Here is a 25,347-nt window from a genome sequence, read left to right on the forward strand (position 1 = left end):
AACGTCACCCAGCAAGTGAACAAACGATGATGGAGTAGCTAGTAGCAGTTACTGGCTCATTAACTGACTGTGGCGAAAACCTACGATGATAACTTGCTCGGTTAACAGCAGGTCTACCAGATAGTTATACGAAAATGAGCCTAGTCAAATCACCAGTAGCCTACACATCTCTGATTGGATTGCGCAAAACAGCGCCATCTTCTCTGTTTCATTTGTTTCATTTGTTCCAATTACACAGCCAATCGGAGGCCGCCCTCGTTTCAATTTCTCCAGTTTACATGCTTTTTGCGCCCAATCGGGAGGCCCGCTTGTTTCAATTTCGTCACGTGGTATCGGCTCTCCCTTCCGCCGTTTCAAATGGCACTTCGGGAAGTGCCGTAGATGACCGGAGTTATGCGACGGGAGCGCGTTTTTACTAAGTTTTTGAATTAATTTTACATTAAAAATATTGAAACGTTCATATTTACGCGTTCGCGGTGTTTAGAACTGGCTAGCCAGCCGGCTGTCACGCCGTTTTTCTCTCTTTTAAAAGCAGCGTAAGCGTTTATATCGTCAAAAACGGCAGCTAGCTATATTAGCTATCACCTGTTTCAGTAAGTTTTTGAATGAACTTTATATTAAAAATATTGAAACGTTCATATTTGCGCGTTCGAAATGTTTAGAACTTGCTTTTTTGCACAAGTCTGTCAAAGAGTAATGGCGTCTCAGTAGCTACTTTAAAAATACAGGTGTTTAAATTGCATGAAAGGAACTTAAAATGTAAGCACTGCAATGGAGTGAGTACATGTTTGTCCGGACACCCCGAGGGACCCCTACAAGTCAAAGGACAGGAGCAGGAATCGAGCGGGTTCCATAAAATATCGCTTTCTGCGGCAGGTGCTCTTGTTGCAATTTTGCAGAGATGAAGAGGAGGGCCGGCCCCAGCCAAAGCAGTCCTTCCTGCCACCGAGGCCTGCCTCGCAAAGTTCTGAGGTGAGATGGTGTATCTTTATTGTTTGTGTTTAATGCTGGCTTAAAAGAAGTTGATGCGGAACTAATTGTAACACGTTCTCTTTATTCTGCAGCTGCTGATTCCTGAGTTGCCGTGCGGCCTTCTCGAGGGAACAGCCGGAGCGGATTGGTCGGGCGCTGTATGTATTGCATGGGAAATGTACTGGATCAATAAACATGCACAGATGAAGTGCTAAAAGCCAATACTGCGTCTGTGAATGCATTCTACTAGCAATAGATCTGTTTAGAATTGACTGTTTGGTTGACATTTCGAGTGGCACATTTACAGACTATTGGTTGCACTGTATTCAACATTCACCTTTGTCCATTTAACTTTACAATTCCTGACATTGCATATTTCAAGTGACCTGGATTCAAACATTCATTACATCATTTACACTGGTTGACATTTGTGACATTTCCTTCATTTATTACGTTACAGGCATTACATTACAGGCATTTGGCAGACGCTCTTATCCAGGGCGATGATTTATTGAACATGTCCTTTCTTTTTTCCCATTTTTCTTGCATGTGAACATGCAAGCAAGCAAATTGGGCCTTTTCCTTCCAGGGGTCACATTCACCTTTTTGCATTCAACTTTACAATTCCTGACATTCCTTATTTCAAGTGACCTGGATGCAAACATTCATTACATCATTTACACCGGTTGACATTTCCTTCATTTATTGATTATAAGGGCGCCCCCCTTTTTCTCTCCTCGCCCGCGAGCCCCTCCTTTCTCTACAGAGAAGAATGAGCAGTGGCCTTTGCGCATCAGTGTAGTCGATGTTCTTCCCCTGTGGTTCATATTGCTAATGCGTGAGCTAACCACGGATAGCCTTCCTAGCTCACTGGCAAGCTGATATGCTAGCTAAGCATATTCGTTTTGCTGAGAAACATAAATTGAAGATAACTGAACATAATTGTATTATTAATGGCATACATATAACGTGATGACATGACACAGTACAGTCACGGATGGAAATTAAACTCCGTAAACATTTGATAATATATTTCAAAACATAACGGCAGACAGTCAGCTAGCCTCAAGTTCGTTCTGCAATCGTTCGTTCAGGTTGATGGGCTTTTCCGCACCGGACTGTCAATCACATTATAAAAACCACAAGACCGCATAACTCTATGGTTTTGGCTCCAAATCGACCGCGACCATGGCCGCGCCCGCCATTGAGCTTCAAAACGTGTTTTAGAGACCCACGGAGAGTCAATGGGTGACGTCACAGTAGCTTTGTCCATATTTTTTACAGTCTCTGCCGTAGACTAATTGGCTGCCTTTATTTTTGTTATGGTGACATCATACAAAACTGCCCCACCAGAAATTCCATGCTAAAATCGCCACTGCGTATGTGCATGTATGTGCATGTATGTAGGTATGTATATGTATACAGTCCTTTGGAGTGACATCCCTAAATTATATTTTTTAATTAAGAACTGTATGTTGAACTACATAATTATAGAAAATTATGCAAATGCGTCTTGCTAACTGCAAATGACAAGTTAGCTAAGAATAGCAAGGTCATTAACTGGCACAAAAGCCTGAAACGTCCTTTGGTGTGACAGAAATGTCCACCAGTGTAACACAATTTAGTTTTAATTGTTAGAAAAATTAACAATTAATAGATTTAGTTTTTGGAAATAATTCATAATTTAAATAACATTTTTATACCATAAATGATGCAAGATTTCATTAAAACATATTTGAGGGTGAGGCAAGGGGCAGGGAAGTCAAATGGGCGGGCACAGCCTGGCCTGGCCTGGCCCCCTCTCAATGCCGGGTCTGACACTTATTGTACACTGTACTACTAGGCTACATCATTTCACGCATCAAGTTGGAAAAGCTATATCCCAAATGTGATCTGTAATATTATGTTGATTATAAATATTGATTCAAAGCTGTTGAATGTTAATCAAGTTCAAGAACAGATCTAAAATGAATGTGTTACGACCCCAGTCGTAAGTTTGTGTTTACAATTGTTACTTTTGCGTGTGTGTTCTTCATTCGGGTTGTCATCTAATTGGTCGTTTCCATTTCTGGTAGCGCGGCTTGAAAAAGCCACCATTTGCCACCTACCAGCGGAGACTAGCTCTTAGAACTCGTGGTTGGTGTGTTGTGTATAATGATTGCTTCGTTTGACTTTGTTTATTTGACCCTATTTTTGTTTGACTCCGATTCCCGTCCAGCCCTTTTAGTTTGTTTGCTGATGTGATCTCGTGCATGACCACTGACTCGTTTCCTTCAACTCAAGATTCTTTCCTTAGCCCTTCTAGTTTGTTTGCCCTGTGATTTTGTGTTTCTGACCATTAGTTCTCGTATTCGATTCCGATTCTCACCTAGCCCCTCTGCTTTATTTGCTGATTGGATTTCGTGTTTGACCACACGCTCCTTTTCAACTTTGATTCACTAAAGGTAGGGTGTTCCCAGCTGGCCTCAAAATCCTTCCACCAGGACATAAGTTTGTTGTTTTGCTTTGTTATTGTTCCTTTATTTTCCTGTTTTTGAAGCTAATCTGGGCGGAGATCCAACGCTCTGTAGCGGGTACGCTATTCGGGCTTTTAGTTTCCAGCTATCAGAAAACTGTCCGAAGTTCAGCGTTCAAAAAAAAACCCCGTGCCAGGTAACCTTCGAAGACGAGCCAGCATTCAGTTATACTTGGACAGGCAGATAGGGAATGGAGTTACTGATCGTTTTGCAGTATGTTTCCCTACCCATTTTCCTTATCATTCACCCTGTTACAGTCTGACCCTAGACCATGTCGTAACAAATGTTAAAACCAGATGCTAATATTGAAAAAGAGGTCTTTTTTTGGTGCAGAAATGTTTTCTTTGATAGGTTAAATTTCCTTCACCATGAAGATTTTAGTTGAATGTGATCTCTAAACCTGACGTAGCATGCAGTTCCATCATTTGTTTACAGTAATATTAGTGTGAGATTCCAAACATTTTAAATGAATCAGTACAACACCTGACAGCTTTTACTTAATTTCTTTTACATGTAAAAAAAAAAAAAGTAAAAATAAACTTGCTATGGGGGGGGCTATGTATAAAAAGTGAAGATCGAGCTAGTTAGACTAGGCAAACTACCTTGTAGCCAACACGTTATAGATGCTGTTCCCCCTTACAGTAAACAGTGACAAAACACAACTGAAGATGTTCTGTCTTGGGAAATATTACTCACTTCAAAGAATTTTTAACTTTTATTAAGCACAAGGTAAAAACACCTAGGCAACAGTTGCTAGCCAGCTAAGCTAGCCAAATTTATAACTGTTATGCGCTATTTAACTGTACTTGGCCTACCCAGAGCCGTAGATAGATCTCTACAGCTCTGGGCCTACTCACAGTACTGTAAGTGAAGAAGCCACTGTGCAGAGAGGCCCCATCATGTGATGAATCGGTGGTTTTTTTTCCAAGTCCCTGTTTCAAATCTCATCGATTTTGTTCTCAAGCAATCAGAGATCAGTCCACGTAGTCAACACAATTAGAATAGTGATATTTTGTCAATTTTCTTTGTTCTGTTCAGCCAAAAAAGGTTTTCGCTCCAGGAAAAATGTATAATGCTATTGCCTGCTTCTACTGATTACCGCAATGTGAGCTTTTGCGTCTAGTTCACGCAGGAGCGAGTTTGATGATCTACAACTCTCATAGTTTAATACATGGCAGCCTCATCATTTAATTCTACTTCCGGGCCGTGGCAGCCATCTTGCGGTGGTGCCACATGCGGAAGTATTGAATTGAATAGAATTGAAGGGAACCATGTGACCACGTTTTCCTTCTAGTTCTTATACAGTTCAGTGTGTGCTCCCTATAGGTTTCTATTGGCGTCGCTGTTACTACACATTGGGATGGCAGGTATGTAAGTTACGCCTTGGTGGGCAACATGCCCCATACCTATACAGCACCGAGAGTTTGCCACTTTTCAGGGTTTCCTACAGAAATAACCACAATGACCACAGACTCTCAAACCCCTTAAAAACATTCATTTCTGTACCTTCTGACCCCATTTCCACAGACAGAATTCACAAACAACTTCACACCTCCGCAATAAAGCCCCAAACTTAGGGGATTTTGCATTTTCTCCTTATTTTTCCTACCCGATTACATCATCACAATGCTGCAAGACCACAAACAATATGTCTCCCCATTGGACATTTACCCACACCTGCCAATCATTTACCTACACCAGCCAATCAAAATGTCACATACACAAGCAAAATGGACATATCTTTTTCCCCAAGAAAATCCCCCCTCAATACAGCTAGTAAGTTGGCTCACTGTTAACGATGCAGCCTTTGAACCGCTGAGTCACATGATCGGACCCCACCTTAGGCAAATCTCTCTTTTCTTAAGCACGCTTATTTGCTCACTAATGATTGTCTATTATTTTTCTACTATTGCTTTTGCAACTGTAGAATTCTTCTGGATCCCTGCAAGAAATCTAGCTGGTCTTTCACCAAACATATTGTATTATCGCATACCATCTGCAGATTCAGTTAACCAGCTACATTTGCTTTCAATGTGAAAGTTTTGTAGCCGGCTAGAATATAGCCAGGCTATATGGAATAAAACTGGAGCATAGTTCTGCTTACTGGCCTGCCTTCTAAAAAACCATGAGTATATGACACAATTAAACTACCTCTTCTTATTGCAAAGCCATTCATGCCCATTTCACTAAGTATGTGTTTATAACTTCATCCCCTTTTGCTATACTGACATTACAATTATATCAGAATGGTCAAAGCATACAGTTCTCATCACCATTATTGGCACCCATGAAACTTAAGTACATCATGTATAATATCTCCTGAAAAAAAAAGGAATCTAGTGAAACAGCTTTGGTCTATAGACACTCATGTTTGGTACAGAACAGCAAATAATGAAACAATAACAATTTTAATAAACAATAGGAGGAAAAAACTATAAAAACTGAAAGATTGTCATGACATTGGTATTTGCACCCTTCTAATCAGTTTGAAAAAAAAATTACATTTAGACTCACCTGTGATAAATTGTCAGTGCCCACATGACTTGAATTAGCCAATGAATGATGACTTAATGCTTAAAAAGCCACTTGTTATTCCCTGTTCCTTTTTCACAATGGTAAAGACTAGAGCCCGACCGATGCCAGATTTTTGGGTCCGATGCCGATCCCGATTTTGGAGAGTCCTAGCCCACCGAATTACCGATGTTTTGACCGATATTTTGTCAAAAAGTGCAACATTTTCAAATCAATTTGAAAAACTTATATTTTATCAAAGTTTCTATATTTGAGAACATTTAACTTATAAGCAAACAAATAAATAAAAATAAACACACACTTATAATAAACAAAATAAACAAGAACTTTTTGATAGATAAAAAATGTAAAAGACGATATTAAATTAAATATATATATTAACACCATCTTCAAGTGGTGTGAATTCAAAATAACTCCACACGTTGCTTTTACTCCTTTCTTTTCCAGCCATCTATAAAAAAATTATTTAAAAAAAATCAGTTTTCCAGTTTCAAACATGTATTTTTATGAATATTATTATTATTGTTGTTGTTGTTATCTCAGTAAATGAATTATATTTTCTTATTTTATTCCTACTACATGATCTCAAAAAGTAAGACTTTATCTAGTGAGTTTCCCTGTCCATAAGAATTCGGTGGTGAAAAAAACTAATGTGCTCTGACACGTGACTAGATGATACACACTCACTTGCAATAACGCATTAGCTGTTGACATAGCCTCATTATTTCTTATTATTTATTCTCAGTAAGTTAAATGAATTATATTTTATTTTATTCCTACTACGTGATCTCAAAGAGTAAGACTTTATCTAGCGGAGCTAATGAGTGAACCAAGTGTAACGTTAGATGAAACTAAATTGACTGGATGAAATACGTAACGTGAGGCTTGTCCATAAGAATTCGGTGGTGAAAAAAACTACAATGCGCTTTCGTGCAGGTTACCCGCGCTAAGTGTTGGTTGATTCACTTCTCCAACGACAAAGCTAGATAACATGGCTTAAAATGATCCACGTTAGAAGTGTTTTATCTGAGTTTTTACTGTCTGGTTAGCTTGCTACGATGACGTGTGACTAGATGACACACTCGCTTGCAATAACGCGTTGGCTATTGACACAGCATCATATAGTAGCTAATATCATTATCTCAAATAAAAAAACAAATGTGTGATGCACTCAATCACCATTTTATTTTGGCTGGTTATTTATTTGAGAATACAGCGATGTCCTCTGTAAATGTAGATCCTACGCTGCTTATGTGCTCACTGCCACTTCATAAAGGCTTGCTAGCCAGCTAGCTTGCTAAAGTGAACCAAATATGTTAGCTAGCTCGCTCGCTTGATAATGAGGATTGATAAACGTAGTGGTCGTATAAATGCATTTAATTAAAAACTTTCACTAAATAGGCTATACATACCTTTATTGTGGCAATCGAATCTGTGCAGACAAGTCTTGCAGTGGAGAATACTGGATGAGGCACGAGTGACAAACGTCTTATTACAGAAGTAGCGCGTCAGCTGCTGCAATTCACACTTGTATTAGAGCTCCCTCTACTGGATAATTTTAGTAAATAGCAATTACAACTTTCAAACAAACAAGTACAGATAAATAATCAATGTTTTTTTTTGTTTATTATACTTATTTAAAAATCGCGACACATCGGCTGCATAACTGCCGATCCCGATGGCGTCAAAAAAGTCAAATAATGGCCGATATATCGGTTGGGCTCTAGTAAAGACAAGGGAGCTGCCTGAGAGCATCAGAAGTGCTATTATCACCAAACACAAGACCTCTAAATGGTACAAGGCCATCTCCAAAGACCTTGGTATCCCTGTTATAACAGTGCAAAACATTATCAAGAAATTTGCAAAGCATGCAACTGTCAAGAACCTCCCTATATGTGGGGGGAAGAGGAAAGTCAATGAGAGAAGTCTTCGAAGGTTGGTGCGAACTGTGGAAAAAAAACCACGTAAAACGTCCAAAGGGCTGAAGGCTGACCTGGAACAATCTGGATTCATGGTTTCAACATGTACCATATGCCGCACACTAAACCAAGAAGGGCTTTATGGGTTTTAAGACCAAGGAGTTTCACTGCTGATAAAAAGACGAACGAACAACTGATCTTTGTCAAAGAGTTCCTGGACAAACCGCAATCCTTCTGGGCAAATGTTCTGTCGACAGACGAAACCAAAATAGTGCTTTTTGGCAATGCACACCAGCGATTTGTTTATAGACGACGAAATGAAGCTTATAAGGAAAAAAACACCCTACCTACAGTTAAGCATGGTGGAGGATCCATAATGTTGTGGGGCTGCTTTGCTGCCTCTGGTACTGGAGACCTTGACCGAAGGAATCATGAAATAAGAGGATTACCAAAGGATTTTAGAGAGAAATGTGCTACCCAGTGTAAGAAAACTAGGTTTGGGTCGAAGATCATGGGTTCTCCAGCATGATAAAGACCCAAAGCACACATCCAAAAGCACTCAAGAATGGTTGAAAAGGAAAAGAATTACTGTTTTAAACTGGCCAGCAATGAGTCCTGATCTCAATCCCATTGAAAATCTTTGGAGAGAGCTGAAATCTGCCATTGGGGAAAGGAATCCTGCAAACATTCAAGAGCTTGAACAAATTGCAAAGGAAGGGTGGGAGAAACTACCAGCTGACAGGTTCAAGAAGCTTATAGATAGCTACAAGAAAGGTTTGGAGGCAGTCATCGTTGTCAGGGTGTGCAACCAAATATTAAGGAAGGGTGTCCTTATTACTGTCCAGGTCATATTTTCTATTTCTTCTTTGATATTACTACATGTAAGTTGAAAAATAATGTTTTTTTTGTTGAATTACTTTGGACATCCTATTAAAATATTCTGATGATACAAACTTGGTACATTTCCATTTATTTCTGAAGATATTGTACAGGTTATACAAAAAATTCAAGGGTGCCAAAAATGGTGACCAGAACCGTGCATCTCACATACACACGCAAAACTCACATATTTCACCAAGAACATTCACACCCTGAACCGCTACATCCTTGGTGGTGCACTGCTAATACTGTTGCCTTCAAATCGCAAAATCAGAGCATCAAATCCAACCTAAAACTCAAATCTTTCATTTGTTATGTACACTTATTTGCTAACTAATACTTTCCTCCTTCTTTTAAACTATTTCTTTTGCAGTCATGAGAATATCACAATGTTCGAGGCTATGTTTAGCAGAATTCACGCACGGGGAGCCATATGCATTTCACAACGGCAGATTTAATGATTTTCATAAAAACTTCAACAAAAGCTCACCACTGTGCCATTTCTACTAACTACTTCTTTACTTGACAACTGTAGAAAACGTTATTATCAACAAGCACCAAATTCAGGTTTCCCCGTCCTGTTCTCTGTCTACTAGTGTTGCGTCGTTCGCGAACGATTCAAAAAGAACTAACTTTTGGGTGAACGAACTGAACTGAATCACTTCCTGAAACAATCCGTTCATTTCTCAGTCAGTTCAGTTGAGCTCTCAGTCAGTTGCGAGCGAACGTGATTCGTTCACAGGGATACACTCACTCACTGAGTGAGTGATTCAAGTTATTCGTTCGCAGGGATACACTCACTCACTGAGTGAGTGATTCAAGTCATTCGTTCACAGGAGGAATGGGGTGTGTTCAAGACAGCAAATACACAGCTGATTCGGGTTGCTAACATTTAGCTGCAATGATTCAACAACATTGGTCTTGGACTGCAATCCAGATATATGACATTATCTAGATTGATATTATATGCATAGGCTAACATTTAATATTACTGCGCGCAGTGCCACACGCGCGCACACACACACACATCAAGTTACTATTTTGAAAAGAGGACAGCTATAAGGATACACTCACTGAACGGAGCATGTGTGTGTGTTTGTGTGTGTGTCGCTGCTAATCTGTATATAATAAACAAAAAACGTAAACAATATGGGATATTTTCAGAATACAAGGCAGTCTCGAACTTGGAAGTATACCACTAGCCAGTCTCAACACGGTCATTTTTCCGCTTTAGGCTACGTGAACTTATCACCTCTATGGTGACTGTAACCTTAAGGCCAGGCAGCTAGCTTACAGACAAGGTAGGTAGGTAGGTACTTTATGGATCCCGGAGGGAAATTACTTTGCCGCAGCAGCAACACGCATACAGTACAACACAACACGTCACAAGTAATGTATAGAAACAAGTAGCAATAGAACAAAATATGAGAGTGATTAATGGCAGAACAAAAAAATTAGTGGCAGAACAAAATATATATGAATGTCAACAAAATTATGAATAACATTAAAAGATGTGAATTACAGCAATAAATATGAATGACAACTAAATATACATGTCAGCATAACACGCACGGCAACGAATATATGAATGGCACTAGTAAGGCTATTTATTTTCTTTTTGATTGCACATTTAAGTTAATATTCTCTTCTTGATATTTTTTTAAATATACAGTATTGTTAATAGTTTCTATTTGTATTATATCTTGTCAATTATGCTGTTGATTTAATATTTGTTTTTTCACTGCAGTTGTAGTCTATATCTATTTTCTTGTATTTTCTTGTTGATATTGTTTTATTTACATTACATTACATTACAGGCATTTGGCAGACGCTCTTATCCAATTTGCACTGTAATTTATATTTCCTACTTTTATTATTTCTTGTTTTCATTTCAGTATAATAAAAAATATTTAACAACCCGACATTTAGTTGCATACACCTTTTATTTGTTTATTTGACAGGGAATAACAAATTACATATATTACACCCGATATTTCCATCTGCAGTCCCTCGGTGGGAGTCGTCGGTGACAGGCAATTCAGAGCAGTAAGAGATAAACGTAGTAAAATTACATTACATTACAAGGCAATACATAATCTAACATACAATACAGTGCATAGCATTACATTAAAAACAAATAAATAAATAAAGGCCTACATAGAACTCTCATGACTGCAAAACTGGTTTCTTTCAGCCATTTTTTAATGCAAGACTTAGTTTTTAAAATTACTGCACTCTCTGATACTAATCGGCAAGTTGTTCCACAACCTGGTCGCCCTGATTGAAAAAGCAGTCTGGCTAAACTTTGTGAACTGAAATTCAATGTAACAGTCCCCTCTAGTGGAGGCTCTTATTGACCTTGTGCCAGTGTTACAGTTTGTTACAAATTGTTTAAACGGAGGCGGGGCAAGACCATGAAAAATCTTGTATAATAAACAGACATTAGCCATGAACAAAAAAAATTCAGAAGTCAAGAGATTATATTTCTTAATACTACAATGGTGGTAGGAATTAGATCTTTTATCGAGTACTTTCAGTGGCAGTAGGCAGTAATGCCAAAACGCATCAGCGTTATTTTAATGTGTGCCTAATAATAAATAGTTAAAAGTAAGGAATCTGTATTTTTTTCATTATTTTTGGATGTGCTACCTCACTCATGTTTATGAGTTGTTTGATCACTTTCAGTGTTTGTTTATAGAGTTTATGGAGTGGTTGCATTGTTGTGTTGCTTGCCTGAGCTGTGACAATATGAGAGATGGGATAGTATCATAGAGTGCATAAACAAAATTGCTGCATCTGTACTCATTAGATTTCTAATAAATTTAAAATGAGCTAGGTTACGTTTGACAATCCCTGAATTTTTTTTAAATCTCACCACCTTTCGTAGTTTACAATGCGTGGTGAAACCAGCAATATGAGACTGTCTCAGATCATTTCACTGCGAGGGAATGGTGCATGTTCAGTGATTCGTTCACTGAAAGTACACAGTGAACATGAGCCCTGAGTGATAGACAGTCGCTAAGTTGCTCAAGCCCGCCCCTCACCCTCTCCCTCCCTCTCATGTCTTGAAGTCTCAAATTAGGAAGCAGTACCAAATATTTTATTTAATAATTAGGCTAGGTGTCGCAAAAATATACGTGCTGTACATAATAGGGTAGGATTTTGTTATAGCAGCTTTCAGTTTGCAAACGGTATCTTTATCCGACTAAATTCTCAGCTCACTGGCTTATCCTTCACGAATGACCGTTCACAAGTTAGCGAGCTGAACTGAACGTTCGGCCATGTTTCAGTTCAGTGAGTGGGACTGCGCAGCTCCGGTCAAGCACTGAACGATTCGGTGAACGAATCTTTTTAATGAACTGATTCTAATTATTCAGTGCACCGAAAAGAACTGCTTTGCCCATCACTACTATCTACCGACTTACAAACAATTACTACGTCTGTAGTGTCTACAACACCCCATTAAAAACATTCCCTTTAAAAACATGACTCATTCATTATTATAACTAGTAGTAGGCTACGTGAAAAAAAAGTACATTTGTACTGCCGGTTTTTACCGCTATTTCATGCATTCAACAACAGCATTTACGATGACTCCCTAATACCGTCTGTTTTATACACCATTCAATAAGGAAACTCATCTCGCTCGTGGTCAATATTTTTTTTTGCACTATAGCCTGTGATCATGTCAGACTTCTCCTAAATGCCCTTTCTGCAGAAACAAGACCAGGTCAAAACCTAGTATATGGCTGAACCGGCCGACCAATGGTCTAACTTCATAACTCATTACATTACATTACAGGCATTTGGCAGACGCTCTTATCCAGAGCGACGCACAACAAAGTGTATAACCAAAACCAGGAACAAGTGTGTTCAAAACCCTAGAGGGAAGTACAGTTCCAAGTGCAGGGAACGACTGCATAGTTTAACTTGGACCCTGTAGGTCGACCAATGGTGTAACTTCATCACTCAGTGACTCAGTCACAGACCCCGCTGTTGCGGTCCAGCCAAAAATAGGGTTTCAACTATTCAATTGCATCATTTGGGTTAATTTCTTTGGTACTACTGTTATTTTCTCATATGCAATGATTGCTGGGAATATGTCTGTGCATGCTATTTTCCAACGTCAACTGTTCTATTTCTCAGAACTGTTACCAAGTTTTGTTTCTCATATTCTCACGTGACGTCACTGATCTAGCTGAAGAAGACAGCAAAGATGAGTCCTACCTACAGCTCAGCGTATGAAAATGCCTTATAAACTTTATAAACACAAAAACTGCATTGCTGAAGAAAAAACAGAAAACACAGCAGGACAGAAGGGTACACAACTTGCCAGCTTGGGAGCTGACCATTCTGTAAAAGCTCGTTGCATTACCGTGAAATCACTGCGTACATGAACTGGGGGGATTTCTGTTGCGTTCCTGATGGTGGCAGCTTCTTACTTTGAATACCACCATGCTGTATGTCACAGCCTTTCCTTTATACACTCACCGGCCACTTCATTAGGTACAACTGTTCAACTGCTCGTTAACGCAAATATCTAATCAGCCAATCACGTGGCAGAAACTCAATGCATTTAGGCATGTAGACATGGTCAAGATGATCTGCTGAAGTTCAAACCAAGCATCAGAATGGGGAAGAAAGGTGATTTAAGTGATTTTGAACGTGGCATGGTTGTTGGTGCCAGATGGGCTGGTTTAAGTATTTCAGAAACTGCTGGGATTTTCACGCACAACCATCTCTAGGGTTTACAGAGAATGGTCCCGAAAAAGAGAAAATATCCAGTGAGTAGCAATTCTCTGGGTGAAAATGCCTTGTTGATGGCAGAGGTCAGAGGAGAATGGCCAGACCGGTTCGAGCTCATAGAAAGGCAACAGTAACTCAAATAATGACTTGTTACAACCGAGGTATGCAGTAGAGCATCTCTGAACACACAACACGTCGAACATTGAATCAGATGGGCTACAGCAGCAGAAGACCACACCCGGTACTAGCAAGTACCTAATGAAGTGGCCGGTGAGTGTATAGGCCTACATAGCAAAGCGCCACTGTTAAATGGTATACACTGCTCACACTGTAAAAATTCACACAAGGATAACTGTGATAAACTTGGCCCCCCCCCCAAAATCTTGCTCTACCTCCCCTACATCCGGGACTGGCTACAATGTATGCATGTTGGTATGTCTGTACACCCATCAGCCACAACATTAAAACCACCTACCTAATATTGTGTAGGTCCCCCTCGTGCCGCCAAAACAGCTCTGACCCGTCGAGGCATGGACTCCACCTCTGAAGGTGTCCTCTGGTATATTTGGATTTCTGTATATATTTGTATCTACTGTATATTTGTATCTGATATTTTGTATCTACTGTAAATTTGTATCTGATTGTGTTACCTTGTTGTCTTTGATGCTGCAACAGAGCAAATTCCCCCCGGGGATCAATAAAGTACCCTACTGCTACGACTTATTACATTATTGGTTTTTATTACATTAAAAATTTGAAATGGATTACATTATTGGGCGTTATTACACTATTGGTAGTTTATTACATCATTAGTTGCTACAGGGCTATAAAAAGCTAAGATATTGTTAGAGGGTGAATTATTTCCACATGATTTTAAAAACTCTCAACGGGTCAGAGCTATTTTGGCAGCACGAGGGGGACCTACACAATATTAGGCAGGTGGTTTTAATGTTGTGGCTGATCGGTGTATGTGTACGCATGCTTCTCATAGTCTACATTTATATGCTCTGCATATCAGTTTCTCATTACAAACACATTGCCAAAACAAATGATATCTAAAGAAAAACACAAAAATGATTAGTTACTCACATATACAAAGCACTGTAAATCATTACCGCTTGCTAAATCTAGGCCTGCCATTAAAAGTAGCCTACTGATATCAAAATTACGCCAAGTTACAATAAACAATATTGCCTATCTTAGCTAACACAAATTAAACATGCTGTATTGACAAGCAACCATTAATATATCCTTTGTGGTGTGTAAGTGTTGATCAGGTGTTTCAAAGAGTCATAAAAATGATGTGTTCTTCCATGTGGCCATTTTTTTTAGGCGATACTTTGACGTGACACTTAAGTTTGAATGACCAGAATGTGTTGAGATGGTAAGAAGAGAGAACACAGGTCCAAAGTTACTTGAAATAATTCAGTAAGCATTGGGTTGCAGCACTGCTTTGGAATACAGCATGTTTAATTAGTGTTAGGTAAGATAGCCAATATTGTATATTGTAACTTGGCGTAATTTTGATATCAGTACTATTAATGGCAGGCCTAGATTCAGCAAGTGGTAATGAGTTATAGTGGTTTGTATGTGTAACTTGGCATTTTTGTACGTTGAAAACATGTTTTTCTTCAGATTTTATTTCCTCTAAGGTGTAAACAAGTCAGGAATTTTTCACGGTCGGGTGACATTTTACGACAACGTTACGTATGAGAAAATAAACTTACTTTCGTTTGTGGCTGTGGCACTCTCTGTTTCTTCAGTTAATAAACCGCAGCTGGCATCCTCCCAGGTCAAGATGAGAGGCACATCGTCATCTTCACCGTCTGCCATCCTTTGTAGTGTCCGTCTGTACTAGTCTCGCAAGATAACCAATAAGTTAATTATGTTAGCGTTATCTAGTATTTAAACCTATCTGACTTGCTAGCTAGTTTACGCATCAGTCTGCACATCTATTCTCCGCGTTATAATTGTAACTAACGTTTTTGTCAGAATCATGCTATCGTCCTTATAGTAGGCTATATAGCCAACTACCAACTGGACTAGCTAATAAGCAGGTCTTCCAGTCAATGTCAAACTTTATTTTCTCCGCCAATTTGGTACAATCTGTCACTTCGCTAGCTAAATGTACACGCATAGCCAGCTAGCAACCACGCGTGGCTTCATGAACGTACAGATAGCTCAGCAACTGTTACGGAGAATATGGCACACATTGAGAAAACACTGTACAAAACTGCTACGTTACACGGAAGTGATCTCTTATTTAAAAGCCCGTCTGTACTGCTGGTAGCAGTAGCTTTTTGGAAAACTCATTTCAAACCCACCAAAACATCCGGAGTTAAAAGTTCCTCCCAGTTTTGTATATCATTGGATAAAAATTTTTAGATCTTAAAATGTACATCGTACAAGTTCCACAAACTTTGGAGTCACAACTAAGGTTAAAACCTCTTCCGTTCTCGTGATACAACGCGAGCGACGTTGACCTGCGCTGTGTTTCTCGGTTCTTCTCATAGATGAATTGTGTAACGACGTCACACAGAATACGCGCGCGCAGACTTTAAAAGCAATATTTTAACTTTATGCTTCCATGAATTACATTCTAAATATGTTCAGCATTTATTTCAAAACGGTATTGAATAGAATATTCAAGTAGAGAACAAAAACGTAATCAAAAATTTCCATACATTTAGAATGTTTTAATTGAATGCTCAGGGAAGAAAGCATTAAATTAGACAAAATTTTGCACAGAAGTGTTTTGCTTGAGAGCTTTGCTTTTTTTCTTCTTTTTTTTGCCTTTTTCCCCAACCCCCAGGGTTTCCAGATATAATTGAAATGCTTTGAATGCCACAACTTTTGGTTTCTGGTCCAGAAATTTGCTATTATTTAGGGTATTTAGCAAGATATAGTAATAGGTTGATGAAATAAAGTAATTAATTATCTTTTTTTACTTCAAAGACCACTTGTTCAAATGTTAAATTAATAGACATACAGTTATTGTATATATAACGGAGCCCCCTAAGGGTCATGGTGTGGATTGTTTTTTTATTTATTTATAGCTACTTTTGCGTTCTCTCAGAATACTTTTGCATTACCTCGCAATACTTTTGCGTTACCTGGCAATAAGTTTTGCGTTCCCATGCAATACATTTTGCGTTCCCTCGCTATACTTCTGCATTCCCTCGCAATCCTTTTGCGATCCCACTACTCTTGCTCTATTTGCCACTCTTAACATGCAATGCCACGGCATGGATCAGCTCATAGACTTTTACTTTGAACTTTGCATTAAATATGCAGATATAGTTTTACTGCTTAATGATAAGCATGGCTATGTAATCCGCGAAAGTAAACTTAAAAGAATACTTAGAATGAGAGGGCTCTCTAAAAGAAAGCATTACAGTAATCTGCAGGATGCTATCGATTTTATTTGTGGTCAGTTTCTGCACTCCGGACAACTACACGGATACAGATGGATGTATTCCAAATGCAGAGAATATGGCCTATGAGTGAGAAAGAGGATGTCCGCTTAATTCTCAAAGAACTGGATCCGAGATGGGTTACACTGAGGAAAAGGAGACATCTCCAGAGACGCAATTATTTCTCAAAGGGACCAAATTTCATTTGGCACTGTTGACTCTTACGATAAACTCAATGTCATGGTTTGGTGTTTCAGTTTCTGTTTTTCATTTTTGATACACTTCAGTTTGTATTTCTGTTCATTCCCTCATTGGTTTCCCCTGTGTTAATTGTATCATTGTTTCTGTTCATGTCTTGTTATCCCATCCCTCTCTTGTTTGATTATGTATTGAGTTCCCCTGTGTCTGGTTTATTTAAGTCCTTTGTTTCCCTGACTCGGGTGCTGGTTCCCTGTGTTTCTGCCTCTGTGTATCTGCCTGTGTTTCTGCTTGTGCATTTCGGCTTGTGTATCTGTTCCTGAGTATCTGCCTTTGAATTCTTACCTTCCTTGTGTTCTGCTTGTATTTTTGCCCTGCCTGTTTTTTGGATTTTGAGAAGTTCTTCTTTTGTACTGAAGTATTTTTTTGTATTCTGGAGAGTTGCCCTGCGTGACCTCGTTTTTGGTTTCCTGGTTTTTGCTCCCTGTTTTGTAAGTAAAGTCTTTGTGTTAATTTTCCTTTTTGACGCTTCTTGAGTTTTTTACACTCTGCATTTGGGTCCTTTCCCCCGAAAACCCTGACACTCAAGCCCTTTGACATTTCTGTTAATGGTTGCATTGATGGCTTCTCCAGGAAAATGATCTGGCTGAACGCCTATACCACCAGCAGCGATCCCAAGGTAATAGGGGGGTATTATGTTGAAGCCGTGCAGCACCTGAAAGGATGTCCACAAGTTGTAAGAGGGGATCTTGGTACAGAAAACTGACATGTGCAGGACTTTTAACGTCTTTGACCCAACCAACCTCAAAGTATAGACAGTTACTTGTAGGGGGCAAGTACAGCTAAACAAAGGATAGAATCCTGGTGGGGATGTCTGCACAAGGAGTGCATGGAGTTCTGGATAGTTTTATTGACAGATGGAGGTTTTTTGGACAAAAGCCTTGTGCAGTTCTGTTGTATAGGACTAATCCAGGTGAGATGATCTGATAGCCTAACGTTATGTTTGGTCTGTGTAGGTTGTTGCTGATAAGAGTGTATTAAATGTTGTTTAATACACTCTTATGATAAGAGTTGTTGGTTATTTCAAGATATTACCTAAAACAGGTAAAATGACCGTTATCCCAGGAAGAAGCAGATCAAAAGTTTGTAGTGAAAACAGGAACATTTATTACGCAGCCGGCTACGGGAACAACTCAGAGAGAAAGTTCAAAAAGGTATTGGTGGGTAATTAGTTTTATACAGTTCTCAGTAGATTGATATTTGCATATAGTGGAATTCTATTGTTGAAAGGGAGTACTGCGTCTGATTGGTGATAAGGGGCCGTGCTTCCTTCTGATTGGACCATTCAAATCCATAATAGTCATGGGGGGCCCAGTGGAAATTCCCAGGAGGGGAAACCTCGAAACCGACAGGAATGGAGGCCCATATATGGTCATGGGGGTGGCCCTTCCTCCGGGACTTAGAATACACAAACTGGGACTTAGAATACACAAAACTGTCTGTTTCCCAACAGTCCCTCTCTTTTGACCCAACATAAAGCATATGGCAAGGTCAACTTGGTTGGCTTACAGGAAATCATAACAGTATTGTCAATTAGTCAGTTACACCTCTTACATATAGAACCGAGGCCTAAAATCCCCTTGTGGCATGCCTATGGCAACCGTGGCAAGGAAAAACTTCCAGATTTTAATATGAAGAAACCTTGAGCAGAACCCGGCTCACAAGGGGAAACTCATCTGCTGCTGGCCGGCACTGGGCGGACAGTAAAGGAGGTTGACCAATATTCTAAAAGTGTAGTATGCATGATATATGAGAACCCGCTGATAAGAGTAAGGCCGGCTGAATAATGTAAGAAAACAAAAGAAAGAATTCTACAAGCGTCGTGTACAAGGCCTATTACCAGGTACAGGCACCTCTACTTACAATGTGACAATACACACAAATACTACCTTCTAGCCATTGGGTCTCATTTGTTGCCTTTTAGCTGCATTTGTTATTAGGGTTTAACACCCAGCTATCAAGTGCTGGAGCAGAGGTGTTTACTGGTGACATCAGGAGTGATTAGAATAGAGATAGTGGTAGAGGTGTCAGTTGGATTAGTGCAGTAGTGCAAATGTTAGGCTTTGAGTAGTTTGGTTAGAAAGTAGTCTTCCTTTTGTCACCAATATTGTGCCATTCGCTATGGACCCAGTGGCTACCTTTCACATTCAGACTATATACAACATTACAACAAAACACCAAAAATGTACAACATTAAAAATGTCCTTTGTGAGGCCATCATCCAGATTCAACTTCCGCCTGCCGCGTTGGTGCACATCTTGTCCTGGAAATATGTGTCTGAATGGAGACACATAGAGAGAGATAGCCCCCAGGGGCTATAAGGGTAGACGGGGATTATTGTGCCCCATGTTGGGTCTCACCCTTGTATATTCCTAAATATTTAATGCGGAACCACACTGGAGTTCCAGACACTGGAAGCAGCTGATGGAATCGTGAGCATGTGTGGTCCAGACCAAATTTGGATAAAATGTCATCCGATTATGTTTTTCACCAGGACCTTGTCTCCAGGTTCAACCAGGCATGTTTCTTCTTTGTCCTCAGCCGGGTCAGGTCCAGTTCTGTGATCCTGTGAAAGACACTTGGGACACAAGCATGCAATATTCACCTAAACGGTTGCTCATTTCATGCAATTCCCCACCAATACATTAATCACCAGGAGTCCTCATGTGTCGACCTGTAAGGATTTCAAAGGGTGGAAGCAAATGTTAATTACTGGGTGTTAATTACTTGGTCCCGCTTTCACGGAGAGGAGCACCGCTGGTGGCTACGTCACCCAGTCTTATCCTAAAATGGAGAACAAATGATTAGTTAGTTTGAATTGATTAGTTAGTTTCTTGTACCAATCCCCCATTTTGTATTGGGTGTTCCTGCAGTAGTCAGGAATCTCCTATTCACCCACAAGCGCAAATATCACAAGTCATTTAAAATCCTTCCTCAATTCTCCACATACTAGTACTTTCAAACACGTTTCCGCCAAATCCCTACTTGCAATTTCCCTGTAAATCTCACTGGCTTTCCAGTGCCTAACTTCCTGCCGTGTTTGAGCAAGGTCCTCAGCATCTCCCACAGTACTGCAGTAAAGGCAGTATACTACCTTGCACCAAAACCCTTCTCTTCCGTTCAATACTTCTGTATTTTACTTTCATCTTTCACACATACTCAAACCTTCCAATGCTACATACTAGTTCCTCCATCTCTGGTGTATTTACACGGCCTCGGTTGCAACCCCACAGATCACCCACAGGTACATTCACGGTATTAACGAAAGTCTCATGCAAGATGCTACTTTGAGAAGTAAAAACAATCTATTACCTCAGTGTCAGCTTGAAGCCAACAGTGCTCAGCGTGTATTTTATATGAGAAACAGTGGAAAGGATGGCGTTAGGATCTGCCACTAGGGGTCAATCATATTTGTGCTACCTTTTTTTAAAAAAATTTTATTTATTTATTTATTGTTACTCCCTTATCTTGGGCTCATAAATTAAGAATATTTAGGGGCTTATGGTGTCCACGTCCTTATGCTATTTCGTAAAATATATATGCAGCCCATGCCCAATAGATCACTACAATCTCTCAAAGCTTAACCAATTTCTCCACAATGCTTTGTTTCTAAAAATGGGAAGACTACCATCAATTACCACGGTCAGGAAATCACCACTGTCTCTACTCAATTCATTCCCTGAATTACCATAAGCTAAATACAGCAGCGTATCTCTAAAGGCCCATTCTCACCTTGTTCCCTAGCAGAGAACACATAGAAGCCTTCCTAATCTTCTTCACTTAATCTCTCTTTCACCATTTTTAGTCCCCACAATTGAAAACTCTTCAGAGATCTGTAGATTAGTCATTATTAACAATAAACAGCTAGTACATGGGTATAAAATACTTGTCTGTAGCTACATCCCTGTGTGTAAGAGAGTTGCTAAGGGCAAGTAAAGTATGTGTCTTGTACTTTATCATATTACACAGAATATAGGAGACATTCCTATGTGTGTTACTATTTTATCATAAATTCTTTTAACCTTACTTCATTATTTCATATAGTGTCCGCAGTCCTTAGGCTTTTAGACCGGAACCTCAATCAGTTTATACTACTATCTATGATCATTCTATTATATTACTTAGGTAATATATTCTGTCGACTATATTGTGTACACTTCATATAACAAACATACATTGCTGCATTTAAAAAAAAATCAAATTTAATGCTTTTTAAGACCTTTTTAAGACCTTAAATGCTGAAAACCTTATTTAGGACTTAAGACTTTTAAGGATCCACATTTTTCATCTAACTCTGTATCTAGATATAATAATATATAATTATAAATGCGCGTTACTGGCCAACACTTAACATACGATCAAGAACAATATGAACACGAAACAATAAAGACTCAGAACAATGTCAAACGCAACAATAATGACCCAAAACAGTATCGAAAACACAACAATGACGTGATTCACGTCGGACACGAGTAAGCTTCTTAGGAAAAGTGGCTATAATAGCCCGCTCACCTAATACTCCAGGTATGGTACAACCTTCGTCCCCTGGACTGAGGGCCAAAAACTCAGCCTGCCTCAGCACAAACTCACAAATACCTAAGTGAGAGACTACTCCCTTGTCTCTCACTCTAGGCCGAGGCGCAAAAACTCACTCTCCCCAGGACATAAAAACGCAAACAAGAGTACGCTTCGTAGGTATTTTTAAACCTACTACCCAAGGTATGAAAATAGTTTGTCACATTGGACCGCGGGTTGAAATGTCAACCTGCCGCGGTAACGTACTCACAAATACTCAAGTTAGAGACACTCCCTTGTCTTTAACTCTGAGCCAGGGCGCAAAAACTCACTCTCCCCGGGATATGAAAACACAGACACGATATGCGCTTCTCAGGTCCCCACGACCTAATAACCAGGCGTGAAAATAATTAGTCACTCTGGGCCGCGGGCCAAAAACTCAGCCTGCCGCAGCTACGCAACCACGTATTCACCTTTTTTGGCGTGAAAACTCACTCTCCTCAGGTTAGGATGAACTTCACCCTGTCACAATATAGCTATAGTCCAAAACATATACAGCGCTGGTACACTGAAACAGTAGCTGGTACAAAATCAGTTAAAACATAACATCACAGTAGACACGTTACAAAAAGACGCAGCTTTTAACTACGAACAATTAATTGCTTCTACACTGGTCAAGTTATACTATAGGTTACGTACCATTGGGTGGAGCGTTCCAGACCTCCGTTAGTTTGCCTTCCAATCGCTTAACTATATGGTGGTAGAACAAAGTACTCACTCCTCTTGCATCGGTCGGGGAACCCACGGAGGTCCGGGAACGAATCCACCCTGCTCGCAGCGCCAATTTGTTGGTTATTTCAAGATATTACTAAAACAGGTAAAATGACCGTTATCCCAGGAAGAAGCAGATCAAAAGTTTGTAGTGAAAACAGGAAGATTTATTACGCAGCTGGCTACGGGAACAACTCAGAGAGAAAGTTCAAAAAGGTATTGGTGGGTAATTAGTTTTATACAGTTCTCAGTAGATTGATATTTGCATATAGTGGAATTCTATTGTTGAAAGGGAGCACTGCCTCTGATTGGTGATAAGGGGCCGTGCTTCCTTCTGATTGGACCATTCAAATCCATAATGGTCATGGGGGGACCAGTGGAAATTCCCAGGAGGGGAAACCTCGAAACCGACAGGAATGGAGGCCCATATATGGTCATGGGGGTGGCCCTTCCTCCGGGACTTAGAATACACAAACTGGGACTTAGAATACACAAAACTGTCTGTTTCCCAACAGAGTGTATTAAATGTTTTTTGCATTTTAGGTAAAATTCAGTGGTGGAAGAAGTACATAGATCCTATATGGAAAAGGTTACTTTAGAGCCCAAAAATGAAACCTTCGCAGTGTCTGCTTTGTCCAACTAATTGTCCAAATCTCAAAAATATTACAAGGAAAAGCAGCAAATCCTCACATTGGAGAAGCTGGAACCATGATATGTTGATACCTTTAACATGAAAAATAACTTGAATGATTACTAAAATAGTTGCCAATGAAAGTATAAGTATTCAGATCCTTTACTCAAGAAGTAGCAATGCAACAATTAACAAATACTACAGATAAAAGATCTGGATTAAAAATTCTTAATTCATTAAAAGTACACACGTATAATCAGAAAGATCTAATTAAAGTACATGAAATAAATAAAAATCCCCATTATATATGTCGGGGAAATGACAATATAGCCTTACACGGGGCTTATGATGGGATTACATTTCTATATTCTCACATTGGGCACCATTGGGCGAAGTGATATGACCACACAATTAAAAATCAATCTCATAAAATTACAGTTTGTTACATTAATTGATAAATCAAAATTACAAATATTAAGGATTCAATAATTAAATCAACAATCTATGATAAACTGAAAGGCACACACCTGTGTTTTTAAGGTCCCACAATTCACACTGCATGTCAGGATAAAAACCGAGACATGAAGTCCAAGGAACTCTCTGTAGACCTCCGCGATAAAATTGTGGCGAGGCATAGAGCAGGGCAAGGGTATAAAACCATTTCTAAAGCTTTGAGTGTTCCCAGGAGCACAGTGGCCTCAATAATTGTGAAATGGAAGAAGTTTGGAACCACCAGGACTCTTCCTAGAGTTGGCCGTCCAGCCAAACTGAGTACCCGGGCAAGAAGGGCCTTGGTCAAGGAGGTGACCAAGAACCCAACGGTCACTCTAACAGAGCTTCGGAAGTCCTCTGAGATGGGAACCTGCCGGAAGGACGACCATCTCAACAGCACTCCATCAATCAGGCCTTTATGGTAGAGTGGCTAGACGGAAGCCACTCTTGAGTAAAAGGTATATGACAGGCCGCTTGAAGTTTTCTAAACGGCATTTAAAGGACTCTGAGAGCACGAGGAAAAAGATTCTCTGGTCTGATGAGACAAAAATTGAACTCTTTGGGCAGAACTCCAAGCACTATGTCTGGCGAACACCAGGCACTGCTTACCACCTGGCTAATACCATCCCTACGGTGAAGCACGGTGGTGGCAGTGTAAGGCCCACGGGAACAGACATAGAGTGGAATTTCCTCTCTGACTGTCATAAAGCAATTCGCCAGGTGCAGAGTCTGATATTGTCGGGACAGAGTGACCCGTAAGACCTTGGCATCTTGTTTTGCGACAGTTAACAGGTGACACCTCTTTTCTATGGGAAAGCAATTCTAAAATTATCCCAACGTCCTGGAGGTTTCAGATGGCAAGTAATAAAATCACATGATAGAAATGGGGCAAATTGCTCAGGACAGTTGAGGGACAGTCACAGTGCCCTCACCTGGTGTCACTGGGTAACTTGTCTCCCAACCTTCATAAGGAGAGAAATTTACTCACGCACACTTTTTGTTAGGAAATAAATCCCGATTTGGGTCGAATACATTGATACACTACACTATGCAATCTTGATACACTGTGGAAAGACATTGAGAGTTGACAGTTGGTTCATGTAAAAGATTGTACAGTTATTTCATGTTTTTCAGAGTTTTCATGACAATCACGAGAACAAATATTCATATTTGGTATGGTTTTTATGGTCTCTGTGCGAGTGATGCTCTGGTTTAGGTTTTAAAACCAGCAAACCTAGAGAAAATCTATTTTAATAAATTTGGAAGTCAGCTGTATTTTTTGGACACTCCTCCTGGTAAATCCATCTGTCTGATCCTGTCTGAACCAAATTCCAATCTTCCCCCCTCCAAGTAAATTTATGGTTTTATGACCCTTTTGTGGCGACATCCACCTGCCTGCGCTGGGTTCTTATAGGAGAGGAACAGGGCCCTCTGGGAGTCTGCAATCAGACTTCCCACACAAGGCTCTTTCTGTGTGTAGACTGCTGTCAGGTATGCTCATCTTTATCTTTGATTGTTAGACTATTTTCTAAATTCTGTAACTACAAATTGACTATTTTAAGTGTATAACCTACCTGACATTAAAACTGTTAATGACTTGATTTGTGTGGTCTTGGTCAATGTTTCGTTCTTGTAACAGCCCTCTAAGTCGGTTTCCCCCAATTATGACTAGGGAACTGCCCGTTGGACTTGTTTGATCACCA

The 25,347-nt window shown here is 39.7% G+C and overlaps 2 protein-coding genes across 9 annotated transcripts in view; both read right to left on the bottom strand.

Annotated features, from left to right (window-relative positions):
• Window positions 1–16,079, bottom strand: part of LOC118206696 (two pore calcium channel protein 1-like) — a 134,099-nt gene extending 118,020 nt beyond the window's left edge. For 3 of the 8 annotated variants that reach the window (XR_004761229.1, XM_035379679.1, XM_035379678.1), the window contains exons 1-2: window positions 15,889–16,079; window positions 15,292–15,418 (exon numbers count right to left, since the gene is read on the bottom strand). Coding sequence is in view for 7 of the 8 variants with exons in the window: in XM_035379679.1 (XP_035235570.1) it covers window positions 15,292–15,397 (106 nt within the window). In the remaining variant the exon portion in view is untranslated. Of the gene's footprint in view, window positions 1–8,286; window positions 8,355–15,291; window positions 15,420–15,888 lie in introns of those variants that run through there. The other 5 variants (XM_035379677.1, XM_035379675.1, XM_035379676.1 and 2 more) reach the window with 4 other exon arrangements.
• A 2,239-nt stretch (window positions 16,080–18,318) lies between these two features.
• Window positions 18,319–25,347, bottom strand: part of iqcd (IQ motif containing D) — a 104,495-nt gene continuing 97,466 nt past the window's right edge. Inside the window, exon 5 of the mRNA XM_035379695.1 lies at window positions 18,319–19,813. Coding sequence (XP_035235586.1) covers window positions 19,706–19,813 — 108 coding nt within the window. The 3' untranslated portion in view covers window positions 18,319–19,705. The remainder of the gene's footprint in view (window positions 19,814–25,347) is intronic.

The sequence above is a fragment of the Anguilla anguilla genome, chromosome 10, assembly GCF_013347855.1.
Source record: "Anguilla anguilla isolate fAngAng1 chromosome 10, fAngAng1.pri, whole genome shotgun sequence".
NCBI classification, from domain to species: domain Eukaryota; kingdom Metazoa; phylum Chordata; class Actinopteri; order Anguilliformes; family Anguillidae; genus Anguilla; species Anguilla anguilla.